Here is a 24,783-nt window from a genome sequence, read left to right as displayed (position 1 = left end):
CTCGCGGCAGATATGCACTGTCTTATATAGGAATGGGTTAGAGTATAATATTACTCTCTAGTGCTAACTGAGTCACAGACATTATTCAGTTGGCCCATTGAACCTAGATCTTGGGATCTCCAGTAAACTAAGTTGGGTTTTCCATTATGAGGACTCTTGATTGATTATCTCAAAGGTTTTAATCCCATTCCCCTTGATAATGTTTCCGGCCACTTGCTCTCTTTTTAAACCTTTTGTAAGCGGATCCACAATATTATCTTTTGACCTTACATAGTCGATTGAGATAACTTCATTTGAGAGCAATTATCTAACGGTGTTATGTGTACGACGCATGTGTCGAGACTTTCCGTTATACATGCTACTTTGTGCTCTACCAATAGCAGATTGGCTGTCATAGTGTATATACACTGCTGGCACAGGTTTAGCCCAGTTTGGAATATTCTCTAAGAAATTTCGAAGTCTTCTACAACCTCGTTCAACGCTATGAATTCTGATTCCATAGTGGATCTTGTTATGCACGTTTGCTATAAGGATTTCCTTGAAATTTATGCATCTCTCATAGAGTAAAACATCACATTTGATGTCTTTTGAGTAATGCTTCAACAAATTTCTGATTTTGAATTGATTAATTCAAGAAGATACATAATCCTCCACATTTTCCAATTTCTCGTGACAAAGTCAATAAATTGGAAAACCATTTAGATATATGTTTTTCAAGTGAGGCGTCTTGTTAAAGAATGTCACATATCTATCATTCATATAGTGTCGAAAACACTTCTAAGACCTCAATTTTGCTTACAAGTATGCTTACAAAACAATATCTTAAGCAATCTTCTTTATTGATACTCTTTGGCGCAATAGTAAAACATATACATCTTACAAATAATAAAATACTTTTAGAACCCTTTTAGCACCCGCCATTCCTAACATCTGGAATGAAGCAAGGATTCTCAGAATCTTGGATCATAATCCCCCCAAGTGTGGCATTACCACCACTTTGTTTGCTTTCAAGAAGTTCATTCCAAAAATGACTTGAAAATGGTCTAAGCGAGCTATCATCAAGTCCACCTTTCCTCGCCAGTTGTTCATCTTAATGTCAACTTCCAAAGCGAGTCCTTTCACCAGTTCGGCTTCTTGGTTCAAGCCTCTCATAGAGCCTTTACATTCTGCGAGTTTCAATCCAATAACCTCGGATATATACTCAGAGATTAACGTATGAGTTGAACCAATATCCACCATTGCTAGTAGACACCCGTAGTTGTTGAGTTCCACTTCTACGAACATAAAGTCGTCATTGGGGACCAAAATGTTCATACCATTCAACGGACTAGTAGGTCTAGCAAATGCAATAGGAACAGCATGAATAGGAGAACATGGTGGTACGTGTTGTCATTTCTATTCTGAAATAGAAACACACTTTGTTATTATTTAAAACCCAAAACAGAAATATATTCTGTTTAGTAAAAAAGATACACTTCCAAACTAATATGTGCAGTGAACTTTCTTCTGTTTGAGAGAGAAAGAATGGAACACCTCCGGTATAATGAGTGGGCATTGAAAGTACCTTGTTGTTTATGATTTCCTTTACTGGTTATCAAACCATGAGATGGAACCAATTTACCATTCTTAGTAAGAGACAAAGGTCATGCTTTTAACCGTCTCTGGCACTAACAGTTACCTTGTAAAGGTTTCTAAATCGTCTCTTGCCAACAGGTGTGGTACCGCTTATTTAGTTTTGTGGTCTTTCAAACGTAATTGTACTTAACTTTTCGAACATGCGTACCTTGCAAACATAGCCTCTTTTCCGAACATGTGTCCTTTCGAACATGCACCTTTAACTAACCAGGCCCAAGCCATAACCAATCAAAACTGAAAGGCTATTATTAGTAATAAAACTGAAAGTAACCAAACAAATAGTTTTGTCTATTGGACATGTATAAAAACATTGAAACGGTGCCTTCCTCACTTTTGACACTTAACTAATTAGTTGTTTCCAAAAGAAAGCAATTGATATCCAGAAAAATGCACACGGTCCCAATTAAAACATATGCACACGGTCCCAATTAAAACATACCTGATTTTTGGACCAATACCTTACATACCTGATTTTTGGACCAATACCTTACATACCTGATTTTTGAACCAATATCTTTCCTTGTGTTACTTCAACATCCCGCAAATCCAATATCTACGGTGAGAAAATTTTCTGCCGCCATTACAATCTTTTTCGCTAATGCTACCAATAAAGTGTGAACGAAATCCACTTTAAAATTGTTAATGCATTTGAACTTAACAATAAATATAAACCGTGAGGGGGAAAATCTGTCTTAAGTTTGTAGGAAATCTACAACTTAATTGTATTTACTCTTTACCAATTACCAAACTATACAAATCTTTTGTCTTGTAAGTGTCTTGTACTTCTTACTTAAATCCGAGCCTAGTGTAGATACACTATGTCCTTAAGACAGATTTTCCCCTTCACAGTGCTTGAAGGTTGATGGGAAACTGTCTCCCAAGATAGAACGGATTTCCTTCTATAGAAAGCTAGCACTTCAATTCTATAGAATCAGCGAACACAACATAGTATTTGACTAAGAACATAGGGAGAAAAGAAAGATCATAACTCTGTGTGATATGGTGTGTCTTTCTCTCCAAATTCATCTACTATTTATAGGTGAGTGGTGCATCTTCGAAATAACACAGTAACTCTTGGGAAAAAGTAAGTAACTCTTTGAAAAGTCATATGTTTCAAAGCACACACCATTTCACCATAAAATACTATTTCGAACCAGTGCTTATTTCGAAAGGTCATACATTTTCGGCATGATACACTGTTTCGAACCAGTGCACATTTCGAAAGGTAGCACATTTTCGGCATAATGCACTGTTTCGAACCAGTGCATCATTTCGAAAAGGTTTTTCTCACTTTAGGTACTGTTTCAAGAGAAACCCATTTCATCTCAATGTGGGATAATTTGGGAGACAAATTACTCATTCATATCTCAATGGATTTGTGCAAATCTATTTTTCTAACAGTTCTATCGCAATCCTAGATATATATTTTCTGATTTAACTTTTATTAATATGATACAAATAATGCGCCACTTGTTGAAGATGCATAATTGCATATTACATCTATGAATTTCCTTATCTACACAACGTACAAATTGAAATGCAGATAATGAAGAGAAAATGGTGTTGTATAGCGAAAACATGCAAAGTAGTAAGAAGTCATTTATGGTGTTTAAATGACGTGAAGAAACAAGTTGCTATAATTAAGAAACATGCTCTCATAGTCTCATAAAAGATCACAAAAGCTTTCAGCCCACAGTTGCAGTGACCAGGACTGCTCTTCAGCACCTGGTTTTAGGTCCATTTGTATGTTTTTGACGTACTTAACCTGCATGCATTTAGACTTGGCATTCCATTCTTTGCAAAAAATTTCATGGCCCTCGTTGTATATCTTCATGTTGGTTAGCCCTCTTACCCTCTCTTAAATGCTCCTTGTGTTTTCCTTCTTTTAAATTCTCCCTGTTTTCTCCCACATTTCCCTAGTTTTCCTCTTTGACATTCTCCTCTCCTACTTTCTTTGTAATTCTTTACTTCTCTATTTCTTGTGTGTTTTGAACTGTTTTATTGGTGTCAAGGTGATTCTTGAAGTCTAGGAAGGTTTTTTTCTTGGTGGGTTTTCGAAGAGATGGATTGTTTTGGACTCGGTTTCGTGCCAAAAGTGTTTAAGCACTCTGTTTTTGCTTTGCTCAGTTGCACTTCTGCACTGGGTAGGTTCTCTTGCAAAATGACTAAACCATGTGTTGGGACCTTGTTTAAACAGGAGAAAAATCTGGGCTGGACTGGTCTGAGCTGTGTTCAGCTCAGTTATCAAAAGTTTGATATCTAGCTTGTTATGGTTCTCATGATTATATATGCTTGCAGGTGGGGCATTTGTGGGGGTAATTGCTGGAGCAATTACAGGCCAAACTACAGAAACTGGGTTTTTTCGTGGTGCTGGAATTGGTGCTGTGGGTGGTGCTATTGTGGGCCTTGAGCTCTTTGAATCGTTATTTAGTGGTGACTCCTTATCAAAGGTTGGTAAAATTGGTAGTCATAGCTAGCTAGAGTTCCTTTTTTTTAAGGTACCAAGCTAGAGTCGTTCCTTTTGATAAACTTTGCATGCAATAAAGGTAACCTTATTTTATACCCAAGTCTCATAGTTCAAATGTGAAGAAACAACCACTTTAAAGAGTTGCACAGTTGCACCGATGGGCCTGAAATTTGTCTGAAATTCAACAATTTTGGAGTACTTCAGAAAAAAGATACCCCTTAAAACACACACACACACTGTACATAATTGAGGTCTTGAGGACCCGTTTAAAGGAGTCGCACTTCACATCTCAGACGTGAAATGAGGTCAGAGAATCTCAATAAGCACTAATGGCCACACACTCCGAGTTACATATATATATTACCTCACCAAAGCTTTATCTTCAACTTGGAGCTTGGTAGCATTTCTCATATTACCTATAGTCTGAAATTTAACTCCGAACACAACAATATGTAATGGTTGCACCATGCAATTGTCTCTCTTGATGTGAGCAACATAAACTGTATGCTTATGTCATTTTAATCTCCACATTCAAAGGTCTGATAAGAGGACTTTAAAACAGCGTCTTGGGAGCCACGTGAGGTAGAGAGTCAAAAAGTTATATACTGGCGCTCTGCATCCTCAATTATTGTCAATAGAATTTCCTAGGATAGCATATTGGCATGGTCTGAGACTCGAGAGATACCACGAAAAACCAACGAAGTACAAAAATGAGTTATAGTAACTAATAGTCATGGCCAATTGGCCACCTTGTGAGTTGCATACATGATTACATGCGATAATCTTTCACTTGCTTTGTTTTCAGTGAATTTTAAACTGTTATTAGGGATTCTCATCTCAAATCCAATAAACTCCGCCATTCTGAATAAGTTGTTTGTTTTGAATACAGATTGGAATATTTGGTAGCTTAGTGAATGGGAAAATATTTTGGGAGTGGGTGAGTCCTGCTCTGCTTAAGGCATATCAATGGCAAGTAAGTTATTTTTATTACACATGTACGTCAATCTTTAGAAGAATTAAACATATGAAAACAATTATCTGATTGAATTTCAGACTGGAGCACTTGAGACAAGTTACCAAGAAATTTCTGACATCTTTGATGTCGATGGCACCAAAGGAATCTCGCCAAATTACATTAAGAAGCTACCTGACTTCAAGTTCTCAAGCAGCAAAGACATGGATCAATACGGTGGACAGATTTGCTGTTCAATTTGCCTACAGGTAAATAATTGAAGTTTACAATTATTGGCATTGTGGTCGACTGACTTTAACTTAATAATGTGTACAAGCTTTAGTATTTCAGTAAAACTAGTATCTCTATACTGAAAAACAATTTGATATGGAATCCATGTAGCCATGTAGAAATACTCTTTTATAATGAAAAACTAGTATCTCTATACTGAAAAACAATGAAAGGGTACTACGTTTTACAAGCATATATATTGGGAAAATTCTTCTTGTAATCAACAAAAACGTTTTGTCGCAAGAAGAGGAAAGACGTCATTTTTATAAGTATATAATCTAGTATGAAATGTAGCTAGATAATTCAGATTGCTGACTGCTGATGAATTCACGGTTTATTTTCTGTTGATAGGATTTCAACGAAGGCAACATTGCAAGGAGGCTCCCAAATTGCAGACACTTCTTTCATTTGGATTGTATAGATGGATGGCTAGTGATACAAGGATGTTGCCCTATCTGCAGAGAAAATGTTATTTGCGCTAAAATCTAACTACTCTGGACTTCATGTTGAACCTGGGTAGTATCGTGTCCATCACAACCTTCTGTAGATCATTTATATATCAAAGGTGGTTATATATAAATTCAAACCCATCAATATAATATCGTAATAGCTTGATAGAAAGGAGAATATGAAGTTGTAAACAGTTTTAAAGCTAAGGTAGCTGTCATGTTCTACTTGTTTTAGCAATTGTAAATACCATCATAGTTTATAACAACGAATATAAATGTTGCGAGTTATTTAACAGTGACGACAACATTTTGGAGTCCGTAGAGAATATGTTGAACATCAATTACACGAAAATCTGAAAGGAGCAAAATTATCCAATCTAGCTTACATGCACTAGCTCACAATAGGCTCCACAGAGTACATTTTGACCTTCTAAAATGTTATAACATCACATGAACCCATTCCTCTACCAGAGTGTGGACATATATCTAAGCTTGCAAAGAATATAAGCAAAAGTAGTAGCTCATACTGATAGTAAACAACTATTGAAATAATCTATCTATTATAATAAAACACAATGGCAGGACAAAGAAAAGTCGGGATAGCGTGGGGATCTGAATTAGATTGGGACAGATGTGCGATCAAGATTGTTTTGAAACTCTTTTTTAATGCTATTTAAAAGTATTGCTTAATGAACTAAATGTAAATGAACGGGCAATTAATTACTTTACTAGCTATCTAATATAATCAAATTTTCAATTAATAAAAAAAGGTATTTGTTACTACCGGACCCCAATTTGTGTTGGGCGGACTCCAAAAAAAACGATTATTACAAGTGTGTCATTGGTTTCAAAAAATCCAAAAAAATAATAATTATTACAAGTATGCCATTGATTCCCAAAAAATTGAATTCGAAACCCCAAATAACTTAAACGACCCGGCTAGGTCGTTTGGATTAAGTCCCAAACGACTTGGCCACACCGTTTGGGACTTAGTCCAAACGACCCGGCCACACCGGTCAAGAGCCCAAAAAACATAACTTTGAATTTTTTTTTTCAAAGTTCAAATCTCAAACGACATGACCACACTGTCTGGACTGAGTCCAAAACGATGTGGCCATGTCGTTTGGGATTTGACTTACAAAAATGGCCACACCGTTTGGACTTAGAAAAATCCCCAACGATATGGCCACACCGTTTGGACTAAGTCTCCAACGATATGACCACACCGTTTGGACTTAGTCAAAACGATGTGGTCATGTCGTTAAGGATTTGAACTTTGAAAAAAAAATTCAAAGTTCGTTTTTGGGCTCTTGACCGGTGTGGCGGTCGTTTGGACTAAGTCCCAACGCGGTGTGGCCAAGTCGTTTGGGATTTAGTCCAAAACGACCCTGGGTCGTTTAAGTTTGGGGTTTCGAATTTAATTTTTTAGGGACCAATGACATACTTGTAATAATTGTTTTTTTTTAGATTTTTTGAAACCAATGACACACTTGTAATAATTGTTTTTTTTTTGGAGTCCGCCCAACACAAATTGGGGTCTGACAGTAATAGGAACCTAAAAAAATAATAGGCATAAATCAATTTGCTCTTCTTTCCTATTTGACTCTTTCTTATTAATTGCATTTAATACAAAGTAAAACACCTTTGAGGAGTTTTCTCAATAGGCATTTAAAATATTTACTTCGTGAACTTGAATGCTTTTAAATGAATTAAATGGTTTACGTTTTAAAACTCAAAAGTTTTTTCTCAAATACATTTTAAACAATGACTTCCGATCTAATTAATTGGTGGGAGATTGACAACTGTAGTGGGTGGTCGAGAACTCGAGATACTATTAAGACTTTGAATAGGCTTGGGCTTCTACCACCCTACACTCTAAAGCACAATAAATTGTAAGAAAACGATCCAAGTCCATCTTCCAATAACAGTATAGTCGAGCACTCTAGATCGCTCCCACGTGGGGATTTGCATAGATCTCTTTTGAGTTTTAAATCGGATTCAATACACATTTAATAATGAAACGTTTCTATAAAGGTCAACTAAACAAATTTTGGTTGTAATTATACTTTGGATGCCATCTTTCATATTTGGGTTAACGAATTTATTGGTTTTAATTAGATATTAGATGCCATCTTTCCTATTTGGCTCATTTCCATTTTATTCAATTTGTTTACTTATAATTTTCCCTAGCCACTTAAAATAATAATAATAATAATGTACCTAAAAAAAAACTCCAATTAATGATACTTCCAATTTAGTCGAAATTATAACATAAAACTATGCAAAAATTGAGCTTTAAACGTCGGCTTTAGTAAAGTATAAATGACAAATGGTGTTTAAAGCATGAGGTCTCTTTAAACATTTGCTATGGGCGGATACACTTTTTGATCTTTCACTGTACGTATTGAATGGCCACTGAATCGGCACTCTTCAGTAATAATAATAAAAAAAACGGTTTGCATCCGAATAGCCAATTAGCCGGCTCCAAACAGCCTTGAAAGGAAAATGAACGAGCTATCTTGGAAGAAAGGATCCATCATATATCTTCATTGGCACTTTAGCGACTTCTCTTTCTAAAGCTTCACCATGAAACTTAAAAGAATCTCCACCAAAGGTAACTATTTTAAATTTCTTATATCGAGTTTTTTCGGTTTCTTTGTGTTATATCCAAATTTTATTTTAATAAAGTTTGATTTATCTTTCCTCTTGAATAAATGATTATTGAAAACGCCTCACTTGAACATTTGTTAGTTATCAGTTTGTGTGATGAAGTCAGTCGCAAAGGTTGTTGTTGGTATGAGGGTTTCAAAAATCCCTCTCTTGCAGTAATTTGGTGAGTGTTGTTTCCATGTGTAAGACATTCTGGCCATTTTCTTTGAATCCGTGAATTGCATTTCCATATTTTCCATCGTACCATTTTTTTTTTCTTTTTTTTGCTTTGATATTCACATGTTTTCTAATTAAATTTGCTTACAACCATCAGAGCCAATTTTATATCGATAGTATTTTAAATTAGTTCTTCGTAATATAAAAATATTGGTAATAGGGTACAACCACTGATTTGATTACGGACGTCCATACCTTATCCATGACAAATCAAACTTCATTACCTTCTTAAGCAATCAATTTCCAACAAAAAGAAAAAAGGTGAAGCAAAGGCCCTTATCTTGCTGTCTGTGACAACTTCTATGGAAGAGGACTGCTGGACAGGGGGTGGGCATTCTGGACCAATATTTCATACACAATAGATGCAGCAATTCACGTTTTGCCTCAGTATTCTTGCAATCTCACATGCTCATGTGTGAATGCACTTTTATTCGGTAGTTTGAGGTTCATTATTGTTCTCAAGTATGATTGGGATTTTTGTGTAGTGGCGACTGATTTGGATCCACAATGCAGTGTTGTGTTGTGGTGTCTAAGAATATCCCCCAATGGAATAAAACCTAGCTTGGGCATTGGTTGGAACCATCCCCATCATATGTTGGCTTCCAGCGCGCCAATATGAATATGTATAATTTCCTATTAAAGTTTTCTTCTCCTTATGTAATTTGACATTTGCAGATATTTAGATGGTATAAAAATTTGTTACTGTTGTTCAATATAAAGGTTGTTACTACATTTCATGAATACATCTGGTATTTGTTTTCTTCTCAATGTTTATATTTATGATGAGTATAAACTTTGTACTATTGAAGATAAACACTGTATGAAAGTCCATTTTTTGTTCCCATAGTGTGGTCTTCAATTGTCTGTTTTTTGCTGTGTCTAAAGGGTTATGCATTTATATGTTCGTGAACCCGCCCATCCACCCACAACATTGTTTTTGTTCTTTGGTTATTTTCCAAGATTGTTTACCAAGTCATCCAAGTGACACATTATTAGTTGTTCTTGCTTTCTTTTGTTGCCCTTTTTTTGGTGATAGTAGCAATATATATGTTTTGTTGATTCTTTTCCTTCTTATTTTCAGTTTTTTCAATTTTGTTTTGCGCAACGCCACATTACAAGGCAAATGATCAAACATTAGCTCATTGCACCTGTTTGAGGTAACTTCCTATTAACTTGCTATATGTTAGTGAATATTCTTATCTTTTCATTTCTTTGCCTTCTACTACCTTCATGGAATTGAAAAGGGGGAAGGACCCATAACATGTGTAATTTCCAAGACTTACACAAAACTACTTTCTATCTTGCTCTATGTTTTTCCAGATTTTGTTTTTGCTTGATGAAAGTGATATTTATCTTCGACTAAACTATCTTACTTTACTTATGTGTGTGTGTGGTCTCTTTCTATCGAAATACATTTTGTTTGATTGTTTTTTTTTTGGATTGCTAGAAAGTGATTTTAAGTACCAGATTTAATTTAGTGAACCATTTGGTCAATTAGTTACTTAGTTTGTCACTAGGCTATGACGTGATTTTTCTTTGGCTGTGATGTTCTATTCACATTGAGATTGTTTGTCTCAGTCTTTTTTATGCCACAAACCCTAAAGATTGTTTTCTAGCATGAAAGAAATGTAACTTACATCCCCCTGACAATGCAAATATTTTACCCTCCATTAATCTCATTGAAAAGGTGAGTGAATTTGGATACTAGCTTCATTGTAGTGGAATAAATGTATTGATACATTTAATAAAAGTTGATTTTTAACCAATACGAAGGCTCATGATGTTGCAACAAAGAATGCTGCATTTAATTGGCTGGGCATCAAGAGCAAAAAATGGGAAATGCCAATGCGAATAGGTGGCAGGGAGTATATATATATATATATATATATGATCTAAAAGTTTACTCGCTGAGATTGGTATAATCTGTGTACTCATTAATATGTATTTTACTTTTTATTGAAATAGACCTGGGTTAATTGTTAAGGGCACATGTGCAACAAACAAACATTTAAATTGAAGTAATTATAACATTCAATCCATGCAAACAATTTTTTGTGAAGTTCATGGATTGAAAATTGCAGCAACCCATTATCCTGTACTTTTTTAAAAAATATATATTTTTTTTTGTCTTTTTTCTTTTTTGAAGTCCTGTTTCAAAACTAAATGTTGTGGGATCTCATAAAGCAATGAATAAGCACTAAAGATAGTCTGGCTCATTTGCAACAGTACTCTGTTCATTGGACTACTCAACTCCCATGGAACAGCTTCAATCAAGGATGGGAGAACTGCAAGGAAACCGGAGGGGAACGAACTTTGTAGTAGACCAATCACGAAACAACTAAACGTGCAACTTGATTAAGACAACAAAATATACATAACATTGTATGTAACTATGTATGCCCATATGGATGTCAAAAATAGAACTCCCACTTAGGCTTGACTTTTAAGTGTTTGATTGATCATGGTGCAGTGCATGTACTTCACTACTTGCTCCTTTGTGATTCTTTCGCTTCGTTTACAAGATTTTTGCTAATTCAAGAAAAAATTGAATATCACATATGGCTTCCATAACTGTTTTAGTTTAATGAGTTGTGACAATTCAAGTATGCTCTCTTACAAAGCAAACAAAATGTTCAACAAAAAAATAGAGTTATCCTATGCAAAAGCTATTTAAGGACTTCGTGTTGAACCATTGCTAATGAATTCACGAGAACTTTAGGCATGTCAAGTGGGGACCTAGAACCATTGTTACATTACGCCATACTTTATGATTTGCTTCTATTTTTAGCGTGCTGCAGTTCTACATAGGTGGTGGTGAGACTTCAAGTACCTTCAATGGAAGACCTAATGACATCTCATGGATATTAAGGTACTTGGTGCATATATTCATAACTCAATTCAGTTACTTCAACAAGAGATAATATTAGGTGTGTGGTCTACTGAACTCAAGTTTTGAACCTAAGTTTTTGAACTCAAGCTCGAAAGTGTGAATTGGTTTAAATCAACTTAGCAATATAATTTAATTCCATGTTTTATTTAAGTCAATTGTGTGGGTTCTCGATCTTATTCTGTAGTTTTCTAGGTGTTATAGAGCAAGAAACCGTGACTTGGTGGCTGATGCCCACTTTCTTATTGCATTTAGTCAAATTATTTTCATCTTTTAGTGTTGTATGTTGGTATAGCCCTACACAGCAAGAAATCATGGCGCCAATCTATTCATGTGGGATTTGCTGAGAAGGTAAAAGATAGTTTTAAGTAGTGGAAAGGATAAATGTAGAGGTGAATAAATTGTTAATGGGTTATGGTTGTTCCGTATGTAGTTTGTTACATGTGAAGGCTATGCTTTTGAAGGCACACTAAGTTGAATCTCACATTTGTGCGTTGGGGAGTGTCAAAGGCCAAATTTTAGATGTTAGTACGTCCTATAATTTTTGGTGTGGCCACATATCAAAAGTATCAAAGCAACAAGCTGATAAAATATCTTATATTTGAAGGATGTTTGTTCTATTAAACCCTCAAACAAATATGCACTCTTCTAATTCTTGGACTTCCAGGTTTACACCAAGATGCAAGTAATAAATAAGTTAGTTTGTTGCACTTCTTTGAACTGCATGCATTGTTTGATCCTCTCAATCTCAGTTACAGTTTGATCAGTCACTCTGTTGCATTTGATCTAAACATTGTCTGATGATATTTTTTAGAGTCTTAGGCTTACTAGACCCAAAAGAACATTTAAGATTCAAATTACTTAGCCATGTAAAGCAATGATGCATGTCATATGCTCTAAACTTCTCAAGTTCTTTGTGATTTTTGTGTTTGAAGTTTAGCTCTAATTTTTCGTGATTTTTATCTAAACATTGTTTATTAGCGAGGAATGGATAATCTTTCTAAAGCACCCGATGAGACAATCAATAAAGTTCTTACTTCCAGTGAAGACAAATACCCAGTTTATAAGCCCATACGCAGCTTCGACATTTCAGGTCATCAAACAATTTTAAGAATGTACGACTACATTTACAAAGCTCACCTAAAAGCGGACTCTCGATTGAAAAAAACAATGAAAAAAATGTCTCTGGTTTTGGCAAACCAAACCAATTTGAGTTTTCCAACAATTCACAATGTATGCAAAGCATAGATTAAGTGCTTTTTGAAATTCAGAAGTTTAGTAAGAATAATAAAAAGTGTTGTTGACAATTTTTGGCTTGGTGTTACACAATAATGAATGATTGACATTAATCTTAAGCAGGCAACAATAAGCGTTTCACTGCATCTATGTAAAAGTGTAATACTCCTGCCTGCAATGTCTTTCTATCTCCCTCCACCTCAATTGTAGTCTCTAGGGAAACTATAGGCAATGACTAATAAATTTGAAAACACTTTTCCATACCACCAGTTTTTCGACACTGGTAGAGTTTCAAATGTGAAACTTTGGTTTACATATTCATCTGCTAAAGAAAAGATATTATTACATTCCATTCATTTCGAAAAGGAATGAAGAAAGACCTTTAACATTAAATGTGAACATCTATCCATTGTTGAGAGTACAATATGTGGATGAAATTGTGTTCAATTCATGACTTCAAATTGGGTTTTGGCATTTGTTACCACATACTGACATCCACAAAATAAACAACACCAGAACCATGTCATCCAACGTGCAGTTTTAATGCAAAATAAAATCTCTACAAATTTTCACATAGGCCACACATTAAAATACTAGGGTGTACCAAAATTAATGTCACAAACAACATAATAAACAACAAATAACCAACCGTGCCATAGGCACGGGCAATACCTAGTATAAAATATGACATACTGATATTCCCTGAACTTGATCCATATCACATTAAACACAATCCATCAAAAACGGATTCAGTTAATAAACATGCGCAGAAGACAATTTGTATTAGCAGAAATCATGCATATGCGTCCAACTCAGTAAAATACAATTCAAAAGTATATATTGAAGTACAATTCTTCAAGAAAGCTACTCAAAGAAATGCTCAAGTTTCTAAGTCACCATAAAAGTACATCGCATAACAAGAGGAAACCACAGGTAAAAATTACCTGGTTTTCTGTATCCATAGTTTCTGAAACTTTTGCTTCATTTGATTATCGAGTTATTGAATCCCATGACATGGATGACAACCACTATGTGAATACCCTCCATTATCTGCACAGTTGTGAATTCGGGTTCTCATTTCATGATCCCAATATGTCAGGTGCTTCTCAGTTACCACTGGTACAAGCACAAGCAGTATTGACAGTCCTATTCTCTAAATTATCTTGTCCAATCCCCTGCACACATTTAAGATGGATCTCATAGCCACATTCGATGCATTGGTAAGCCCATCCAGAGCCCTGCTCCTCACATTCGCAACAAATGAAGGGGCCTCCACCTGAGCTTGCTGAGACTAAATTTAGAGTGTGTCTATGACGAATGTGGTGTATAGATTTTGGATAGTTCCTAGCTTCTTCATCCAGCCTTTCTTGTAACCATGAAAGTTGGGCTTCAGTAAAAGGGTACGCCATCTCTAGGTGCAAGTTAATCAAGTTCCTTCCCTCCCTTGTGACTGTCTTCCCATCAGGTCCAACAATAATGAGTGTTGGAATGTCTTGAACATGGAAGTACCGCAGAAGTGATTTTGCAGTTTCATCTCCATGTGGCAACGCTAGCCATGGCATGGATTGGTAGCATTGTATGTATCCAGTTTCATCTCTATCAACTGAAATGAATACGATCTCAAAATCCATATTCTTCTCCTTAAGTTGTTGATAAACTGTGACCAATCTTGAGGTGAATTTTTCGCACGGAGAACACAAGAAAGCCGAGAAGTACAGTCCCACAGTTTTCCCTACCAATTGAGATATAGGTACCTGCAACTTATACTTGCAATAAGTATGCTATGCCAAGAAAGTAAAATCTGTTCGGCCCTAGCTAGTCAGGATACCAACCTGTTCTTTCTGTTTACTCACATAGTCCCTACTGCTAGTTGAAAGCAGCCTCCCTATAGTTTGAGATGCATGGTTTGCTAGTTCTTCAGCCTCCAACTCTACTATTTTCTCTGAAGAAAAAGGAAAAGCCTGTACTCCATACTGGTAGATGAGCTCGACACCTTCAGTTTGGATTGGTCTACCTCTTGAGTTGAGTATGATTAAAGATGGGATACCTTCAATTTGAAATTTTTGAGTCAGATTCTTCTTAGATTGTAAATCAGAGAATGGTACAGCAAGCCATGGCATTGTTCCATGGAACAAATCAAAGGATATCTGATCTTCATCAGACGACACAAACACAATTTCAAACTTGTCTCCTTGTTCCTTCAGCTGGGTGTAAACATCTACCAAGATTGGAGTGAACTGCTGACACTTGGAATACCAATTTGCAGAGAAATATAATCCAATTGTTTTTCCTTCCAATTCATCAACTTTTACCTGAAACAATATCCAAGTTTACATCAGAAGAATCTTTGGAAGTCTTATTGATGACTTCAATCTAGTAAGTAACTTATAGTCTGACTTAAAAGGGCATAGGAACCATGGTAAAAAACAAACTCTCAAGGTTCACTTATTTGTTTGATCTTTTTAACTTCTTAATTTACTTCTTTGTTCACCATGGATATGCACATGCACATTTATGTACGTATATAGATAGTAAGGACCAAATAAATCTATTTACATCCACCCTAAACATTCTTATTCTAACAAAATCATCTAACAGCTGAACAGAATAGGCTTATGGAAAACTAAATCATATTTTGACCTGTAATATAAATCAGTTGAATTTGTTTGGGATCATATTGTGATATATTCAAAATGTGACCAACAAATCCTCAGAAAACATAAATAAAACTCCTGATGTGCTCATGAGTCACCCTGATTCTATTAATTAATGTCGAGGCTCTATATTGGATTGCTGATTTTGGTTTTCTAGTCTTCAGCGGAAAACATGTCGTGTCCGTTATCTGCCTGGGGTGCTTGCTGCTAGTAGATACACCTTGAGGACCTTGTCGAGAGGAGGCGTGACGTGTTGTAAACTTGTAAATGTATTCTATTCCCCGGCATAGAAGATATCATTTCTAGTATTATCATTGGAGGTGGAATACATGAGAAAATTCTATAAATATTAAAGGTCCTATAGTTTTTCAACTTAAATAAATAATTTCAAGAATTTCTTTTAAGAAATACACTATAGTTATAGCATCTCAATATTTTTACAGTGAATAAGCTCAGCAGAACTAACAAAAGGAAACAATTTACCATGTTAAAGAACATTATAATTAACTTTCATTATATTGTAAACTATAATCACAATTATTGAATAAAAAGTAGATCTTAGTTTAATGCAAAATATGGTTTGTAACTTCAAATTTTAAAGACAATCATACTTCATAATAGAGCTTATCCAGGACTTAATTTTTTATGTACTGAGAATATAATTATTAAGTAAAGCTGTCATCTTTTGTGTACATGATGAAGTGATCGATAAGCTATGGTATTCTCCATACAATTTCAAGTATTTTCTTGATATAGATAAAACCCAATCAAGTTCAAATTCAAATTCTTCTGCTAATAAATAGAGCTGATACAGATCCAGCTTTTGAAACCATCCATAGCTATCCCTTCTCCGCTAATACAAGAACTACTGAAGCAAATAAACAAACCCAAAAAAACAAAATCCATCACTCATTTCCAATAAAACTAATAATATATCAACAGCTAAAATGGCATTAGCTACTACAAAGATCTTAAAACTAGTTATACAAAAAAGCTTAAACAGAAAAGCACCTGTCCCTTAGAAGGAGTGATGAGAAAGTCTCTTGAATCAGTACTCAAGAGATCATGAACTGCACTCATATCTTCACTATTAACAACTCTTGCAGCATCCATAACTTAGAAACAGAAAAATAAATAAAATAAAAGGTTCTCCTCTTGTCACCTCTCTATATTTCCACTTCTCACTGTCTTGGACAAGTGTTGCTGTTTAAAAGATGCCACTAGTCTTTCAGTTGAAGACTCATAAGTAAGGTGGACACTGCAAACACTGTATTAAGTTGTTGATGTAGTCATGCTACCAAAACTCGTGGAAATAAGAAAGTAAGCTGGAAAGTTGATTCAGTTGTAGTTTTGTATACGTAAACATCCACCATTTAATTATTGAGGACACGCGTCAAATATGAAATTTAACAAGTCAACAAGACAACAACATCAAGAAGTTAAAACCGTCTTAAATTTGTTTACCGACAAACCAACCAGAACCAGATGATTGTGACCCTTCGTTCTTTCCACTATGTAAAATCATATATGCTTCCTACTAAAAATGTTTCTCCACCATACCCATCATAGAATAAATCGAATGGTTGATATTCACATATTCACGATATGAAGATAATATTTCATGTCACATTTTTCGTTTTCATAATTTTCGTGTCATACTCATATTATGCTATTTATATGTCGAGTCGTGTTCATAATGGATTTTAATCACTATCTGTGAAAATATATTCCACACATGCATCAATCTTTGCATTGTCAACATTTGCAAGGTCCCTCAAAGAAAAAGATTGGAGAGCAATTCTCGATTTATTTTGAATTTTTTATACACCGGGGTTATTATTTATGTAGTCACCTTTTGGTTATGTGTCATTTGTAATTAAGTGTCATGGATGGATCTATGAATACGAAAGTAAATTAGTCCTTTTAACTTAACTTAATTGAAGTTGCATTTTCTCCATTTTGTCCATTCGTTTTTTTGGCCACACATTTTTAGCCTTTCAAAAAAAAAAGTTGCATTTCCTTGATAGAATTTTTCTAAAGTTGCGTGTTTGATGGGTCATAGTTGAGAATGATTTTTTAATGTAGATAACTAGAGTTTTGAAATCAAGTAACCAACCTAAAACTCTTTAAATTAACTAAACTGTGGCGAATAATTGATGCAGTACAAACTATAGCAGATATTTTTCTAGACGTTCATGATCATAGTGTCAAAAGCTTAGTGTTTTTTTTCCGATGACGATGATGATAAATCACAATTGTATTCATAAAGTGGTCTGAAGATTACAACAACTGCAATTCTGCAATTCAACCAAGGGAAAATACATGAGTTAAAGCAAATAAATAACAATACACTCATGTGAACAAACCCCAACAGCTTCTCCTCTGTCGACCACCCGCAATTATGGAGTCATCAATGTGCATCCACCAATCTACCACTACTTCAAAACCGTCAAAATACATTTCTGTTCCGCAACCTCCCAAAAGACCCAAAGGCCAATAACCCAGACCCGAAGGTCAGAACTTGAGACCTGAAAGTCTCAATCGTCAGATTGACGTTTCCAAAAGAAAACGTTCCACCAAATACACTACAGAAGTGCATCATGGCCTGACTAGAATCCATGCCAAGATATCGATATACCATGGCAAATAGAAAGGAGGAAATGGAGCGTGAAACCTGCAAATGAAAGGATGAAACGAGTAGTTTAAGAAGCACAAACAACACGCACCATGTGTCTATGATAAAATCAGAGGACTCAAACTTGAGGGTTTGGAACTGCTACTGTATTGCTACAACCAAAGAGAGCAAAAAATGAATACCAAACAATACCACAAACTATATACAGACCAGACTTATTATAGGTCATATAGGCACTGCAGACCCCAAACTAGTGAAGAAAAAGACGATTATATTGATGGACTCCTTCGAACAATCCTGAGTGGATATACACCTGAGCACTTGACTCTTGCCGATAAAAAAATGATGTACTGAGCCCGAGTTCAAAAACAAAACAACATTTACTTCTTCTTCTTCTTCATCTCTCCCATAAGTGATTCTAAACAGATAAAATCAAACCGAAAATTTATAAAAAAAGTTGGTCGGTGGTGTTCTGGCCCCCACAAATGTGGCCCAATAAAAGCCCAATTCAATATAAATCCCACGCTCAAAGTCCATGCTACAAAAAACTCCCACTCAGAGCTTTATTACAATAAAAGCCCAATTCAATATAAAACCCACGCTCAAAGTCCATGCTACAATAAAACCCAATTCAATATAAAGCCTACGCTCAAAGTCCATGCTACAAAAAAGCCCACGCTCAGAGCTTTGTTACAATAAAAGCTCAATTCAATATAAAGCCCCACCAAAGTGTACCATGATAACAACAGTCTACATTCAAGAAACAACTTCCACCAATTCATCCAACTTCATCCCACGAAATTGAAGTTGTCCCACGCCAGGTTGTCTAGATTCTAACTTCATCCCACGGAAGCTCTCCCACAAGGATTCAACTTCATCCCACGAGCCGGTTGTTGTCCCGCCAGCCTCAACTTCATCCCACAAGTTGGCCTCTCCGCTTAATTCTTCAACTTCATCCCACGAGCCGGCTCAAATGATTCTCTAACTTTATCCCACGAGCTAACGGTTGTCCGTCCAGTTCTCAATTTCATCCCACGAGTTGCCGACTCTCCCACTGATTCTCCAACTTCATCCCACGAAGCCGGTTGTTCCGATTCTCTAACTTCATCCCACGAGCCGACAAATTTATCCTCCCGCGATTCTCAACTTCATCCCACGAGCCGACGGTTGTCCCGCCCTCTCCAACTTTATCCCATGATTAGGCAGTTCTCCCGCCAGTTCTCCAACTTCATCCCACGATTGGAATATTGGAGAACGAGGAAGTAACTATCACCAATCCTACCTATAAAATCCAACCTTCATCATTTTTTCAGAACTACATCGAGACTTGATCTCAAGCAATACAATTGGGTATGTAGGCAACTTCAAAACCAAAGTCCAGTCTCATCTTTTCCCAACCACCATCTCTTTCACCATCTCCAAAAAAACATTACTTCCGACCCTCAACTGGTGTGTTTTAGCAAATCTTGCTAAAACATATTTGGCGCCGTCTGTGTTCCTACCCTCAACCACAAAACAAAAATTACGTCAATGACTTCTCAAAAAACAAACAACGGTGAAAATATCCCTTTTACCGCACAAGTTCAGCATTCACCTTCTGCTGGGAATTCACTTTCCAAGGCCGATAGTCCTCGGCCATCAACGACTGAGAGAGTGGGTATTCATGTATCTGATCCATCAACTCAGGTAGACCGTCGTCTCCGACAATTGGAGAGCAAGAATAACAATCTGAAGAAATAGCTGCGTCAACTTCTCGAAGATGATTCAGGGTCCACAACAAAAAGTGTTTGGGATCGTTTGAACATTGAAGCATCTCTATCAAAGACTCGAGTACAAACTCCCGCACTAAGAGAAACCGCGGCGAAGTCGCTACAAAAGGCTTCAATGAAACAAAATGTGCAACACCGAAAGCCTATACTTTTCAGTGTAATCGTAAGCGAATCCACAAACTCCTCTGCCGACCTTGATGCCGACCACCCTGTGAGGGATCACCAACTTACAAAAGATCTCATGACGAAAACCGATTTTACCGATTTGAACCGTATTAAGGGAGATCGGCAAAATATCCATATAGGTCGGCAAGATAGACTACCCAACCAACGAAAAACCAATGAAGTTCCTACCCCAAGCTATAGAAGGGGTAGGCAAGCCACTGCAAGTCCTCGTTTAGCGGCTAGTGATCGCTACCGATCTCGACAAAGAAGCACTATTCACCAAGCAGTTCCAGTTCACAACCTAGTCGCTCAAGTTGTAGTCCCAATCCAAGAGCTCATTGTCGGCCAAAGTATGTTGACAATAATAGCCATAGAGATGGAAACTCACTTGCATCAGGTCAAGAAAATGGTTGTGACAGTCCAGCACTCCATCCGTATTCTCCCGATGTTCACCATAGGAGACGAAGGAACCGAACTCCTCTACTGGCTCGGTCAACATCACCTGCATGGACGGGTCGACGAGAACTCACTCCACCTCCTCCGAAGAAATTTTGGCCAAAACGTCCACAATTCGGTCGTGACCATCGTCAAGAGAATGTCCAATTTTCTGAACGACGTCTCCATGAAATGATAAAGAAGGCTGTTAATGATAAGGAGTCACGAGAAAACAAAATACGAAATCTCGCTATAGAGAGTGGTATCGGTTTTCCCTTCTCTCTCCGAATCCAAACAACCGTTCATCACAAGGACTTTAAGCGACCCGAATTGAAAAGTATGATGAGATTGATGGAGATCCTTTGATGCATCTTGTTAATTACAGAAACAAGATGATCTTATGGACTTTCGACGATGCTCTTCTTTGCAAGTTATTCCCGTCCACACTTATTAGAATTGAGTCGATGAGATGGTTTAACATGCTTCCAAAAAGATCCATCCACAATTTTACTGATTTTGCATATAAGTTTGCCGAGCATTTTCGTCACAATTGGAAAGAAGCAAAAAATATTGATTCTCTATTCAGTATAAAACAACAAAAGGACGAAAACTCAGTAAGTTTGTTGCAAGATTTCGAAAAGCGGGTGTTGAAATCCCAAATGCATATGATATTCTTGTCATTTATGCCTTCAAGGAAGGCATTAATTATGATAGGGACGACATTTACAACTCTATTTTAAAAGACGTCCCAACAACTCATTATAAACTTTTTTCTCGAACTCAACAGTTTATTCGAGTCGAAGATGATGCATCGGCACGAGTTCATAGATATAGGGATCGAATAAGCAAGCCGTAGGAACAGAGTAAAAAACCGAAGTTTCAACAAACAACCGATCAAAAGTCCAAGAGTGATGGTAGGCCATAACAATGGAACAGCAAAGAACAAAAGAAACTTCCAGAGTTAAAGCTTACCGCCCTCAACGAGAAGTATGTTGTTATCTATGAGAAGATTAAGGGAAAGAATATCTTATCTCCACCTTTTCCTTTCTCCGAAGATACCAAGACTACACGTGACAAATCCCTGTTGTGCAAATTTCACGATGATTTTGGTCATGAAACTGAACAATGCCGATCTCTAAGGGGTAGAATCCAAGGTTTGATCGAGAATGATATGCTCCAGGATTACGTGTTGGGTAAAACAAAACAAGCTTTAGTCGTTACCGCACACAATGTAATCAAAGTCGGTCATGCCATAGTTGATTCAATGTCTAACACCCAGCGCAAGAATTTCAATCACTCCAAGATCACTGATCTCAGCCACCACTATGTTTATAGTGGATATGATTTTCTCCACGGAATGGGTACTAAAACTTATGAGGAAGGACCTCTCTGTTGGACTGACAATGACCTGATAGGAGTGCACCATCCTCATTATGATGCCGTTGTAATACATGCTTTTGTTGGAATTCATCGTGTGCAGAAAATCATGATCGATACAGGTAGTTCAGCAAGTGTGATCTACAAGCGTTGTTACAAAGGACTCAACCTCCCTGAGAAAATGATAGTTTCCGATCCAAATTCTATCATTGGCTTCGATGGGATAGCAGCAACATCAGTTGGTAGATGCTCTCTTCCGGTGACATTAATGAACAAGGAAGTTACAATTGATTTTCTTCTCTTGGATTGTAACTCATCCTACAATGTCATTCTGAGAAGAGATTTGATTCACTCAATGGGAGCTGTCGTTTCTACTTTCCATCAGGCTATCAAGTTCTGGTGTGATGGTATGGTATGCAAAGTTCGAAGTGATCAGATAGCAGCTTTAAAGTGCCATGAGTCTGTACTCGAAGATTATAAAGATTCGGAAGTCAAGGGTAACACCATCCTAAATGTCAATGGGAAAAAGTAGCAATTACAGAATTCCATTGGCCGGGTAAATGCTATGGAACAACGTTTAAGTGGCCCCCCGACCATCGACAGACTCCTCGAAGTACAGATCGGCAACAAGGAAGAAGACACCACTTTTATTTATGCGGAAATTTCCAAGAAGGAACAGGATGATCTCATTGAGCTTTTGAAGAAAAATTGCACAGTGTTTGCGTAGACGGTCGAACAAATGCCTGGGATTGATTCTTCACTTGCATGTCACAGGTTGGATATCGACAAAACACAAAAGCCAGTGCGTCAGAAGCCTCGTCGAATGGCTCCCGATCGAAAGCTCAAAGTGAAAGAAGAGATCGACAAACTTCTAAGTGTTAATTTTATTAGGCATGTACTATATCCGAAATGGATATCAAATGTAGTAGCAGTCCCTAAGATAAACGGGAAACTTAGAATCTGTGTTGATTTTACTGATGTCAATAAAAAATGTCCTGTTCACCCGTATCCCTTGCCTTATATTTCTGAGATGGTTGATGCAACTTCAGGGTTTAAACGAATTTCTTTTATGGATGCCTCAATGGGATTTTATCAAATTGCATTAGCCGAAGATGAACAAGAACTTACAACTTTCATAACAGACCAAGGCTTATTTTGCTATAAGGTAATGCCTTTCGGTCTAAAAAATGCACCGGCAACATATCAGAAATTCATTAATACATCATTTTCAAACTTTTTAGGCAAGTTTATGGAAGCTTATATTGACGATATGGTCATCAAGTCACATGAAGAGTCATCACACCTTCATCACTTGCAAAAATATTTTGATCGACTGATGCATATTCGAATGCGTCTAAATCCATCAAAATGCGCATTTGGGTTAGCATCGGGAAAATTTCTTGGATATCTTATGACCAAACGAGGCATTGAAGCTAATCCTGACCAAATCCGTGCAATTATTGAAATGCCCTCGCCAAAAACCAAGAAGCAAATCCAACAACTTACGGGTAGGATAGCCGCTTTGGGTAGATTTATCTCAAAATATTCAGATCGGCTCCACCCCTTTTCCAAGCCATTAAGGGATCCCCAAAATGGACAGATGAGTGTGACGTAGTTTTTCATAAAATGAAAGAATACATAGTACAACCGCCAATTCTTGCTAGTCCGACCACCAGACAAACAATTGACATCTATTTGGCAGCATCAGAAATAGCTGTGAGTGCCGTCTTATTCATTGATGATGAAAATGAACAACCAATTTTCTTCATAAGTAAGACCCTTACAGCTCCAGAAACAAGGTATTCACAGATTGAGAAAATAGCTCTCTCACTTGTCCATAGTGCACGAAGATTGAAGCCTTATTTTCAAGGACGTATCATCAATGTCTACACTGAATACCCCTTGAGAAAAGTTCTTCGAAATGCTGATTCGAGCCGATTAGCAGAATGGGAAACATATTTGAGTGCCTACGAAATTATCTACAAAGCCCGATCATCTGAGAAAGGCCACGCAATGGCATCACTTATGGCCGATTTTCCTGTCGATGATCCACCATGGAAGAGCAGTTTGACGAACCTCCTCCTAGTCCACAACAAGGATCGACCGATCCATCCACAAATGCTGACCCTTCTTTATGGACTATACACACGGACGGTTCCAAGAATAAATCAGGTTCAGGCCTTGGTTGTGTTTTGATCCGACCTGATGGCGAGAAAATTGAAAAATCTGTTCGCCTCGGATTTTGCGCATCAAACAATAAAGCAGAATATGAAGCGGTTCTTTATGCAATGCGAACGGGACTTGACCTGGGGGCGACAAAGATCAAGTTATTCACTGACTCAAAGCTTGTTGCGAATCAATTTGGCGGATCTTTTGTTGCTCGAAATGATAGGATGGCTGCATATGTACAAAAAATGCATGAACTATCTATTCATTTCAAATCCATTGATGTTCACCAGCGCTCTCGCAATGATAATCGTCACACCGATGCCTTAGCCTATCTCTCTGCTGCAGTTGATGTTAACAATGAAAGAAAAATCTATATTGATTTCCAACCTTTTCCAAGCATAACTGTTATAGAAGAACATGTTCAAAACTTATATATTGCTCATCTATGCTATTTCCAGACGACATATCGGAATTTCGAATTCGAGCAAGTCAATGCCGTAACAACAAGGAAAAGAAAGAGAGAAGAGCTAGCTCAATCGGTTGACACAAGTTCAGAATCTCACTCAGAGGAAGCAGCTCAAGAAGATTTAACCGACCATCAAGGTTTGGTCGATCATCGTGTTGAATGTGATTCTCCACTCACACATGATGTCGACCAAGTCAATGTTGATATGGAAGATGAGTCCCACGAAGCAGATAATTCTCCAGAAGTACCACATTTGGATCTCCAATCTATCGATGGTGATTCTTCACCAAATGATTGGAGACCTATTTAT

At 36.8% G+C, this 24,783-nt stretch overlaps 3 protein-coding genes across 4 annotated transcripts; 2 read left to right on the top strand and 1 right to left on the bottom strand.

Moving 5' to 3' along the window:
• The first annotated feature begins 3,341 nt into the window (after window positions 1-3,341).
• On the top strand, window positions 3,342-6,172 carry LOC147477948 (NEP1-interacting protein 1-like). The gene is made up of 6 exons (XM_086583059.1): window positions 3,342-3,473; window positions 3,648-3,779; window positions 3,934-4,085; window positions 4,992-5,075; window positions 5,156-5,323; window positions 5,697-6,172. The coding sequence occupies exons 2-6, from the start codon at window positions 3,698-3,700 to the stop codon at window positions 5,832-5,834; spliced, it is 624 nt and encodes a 207-aa protein (XP_086439185.1). The 5' UTR covers window positions 3,342-3,473; window positions 3,648-3,697; the 3' UTR covers window positions 5,835-6,172.
• Window positions 6,173-13,556: 7,384 nt separating this feature from the next.
• Window positions 13,557-16,765, bottom strand: LOC147477947 (putative nucleoredoxin 2). 2 transcript variants are annotated; one of them, XM_086582362.1, is made up of 4 exons: window positions 16,469-16,673; window positions 16,151-16,325; window positions 14,636-15,115; window positions 13,557-14,557 (listed from the first exon to the last, which is right to left on the bottom strand). In XM_086582362.1, the coding sequence occupies exons 2-4, from the start codon at window positions 16,184-16,186 to the stop codon at window positions 13,910-13,912; spliced, it is 1,164 nt and encodes a 387-aa protein (XP_086438488.1). In that variant the 5' UTR covers window positions 16,187-16,325; window positions 16,469-16,673; the 3' UTR covers window positions 13,557-13,909. The 2 variants fall into 2 exon arrangements, with proteins under 2 accessions (XP_086438488.1, XP_086438487.1); XM_086582361.1 differs by lacking the exon at window positions 16,151-16,325 and having other exon boundaries at window positions 16,469-16,765.
• Window positions 16,766-21,818: 5,053 nt separating this feature from the next.
• On the top strand, window positions 21,819-22,370 carry LOC147477946 (uncharacterized). Its single transcript, XM_086586124.1, has one exon. The coding sequence runs from the start codon at window positions 21,819-21,821 to the stop codon at window positions 22,368-22,370; it is 552 nt and encodes a 183-aa protein (XP_086442250.1).
• The last annotated feature ends 2,413 nt before the right edge of the window (window positions 22,371-24,783 follow it).

Source organism: Coptis chinensis, chromosome 9 (assembly GCF_015680905.1).
Source record: "Coptis chinensis isolate HL-2020 chromosome 9, ASM1568090v1, whole genome shotgun sequence".
Classification (NCBI taxonomy): Eukaryota; Viridiplantae; Streptophyta; class Magnoliopsida; order Ranunculales; family Ranunculaceae; genus Coptis; species Coptis chinensis.
The sequence above is the reverse complement of the archived record's forward strand: the minus strand, read 5'-3'. Positions and strand labels throughout refer to the sequence as shown.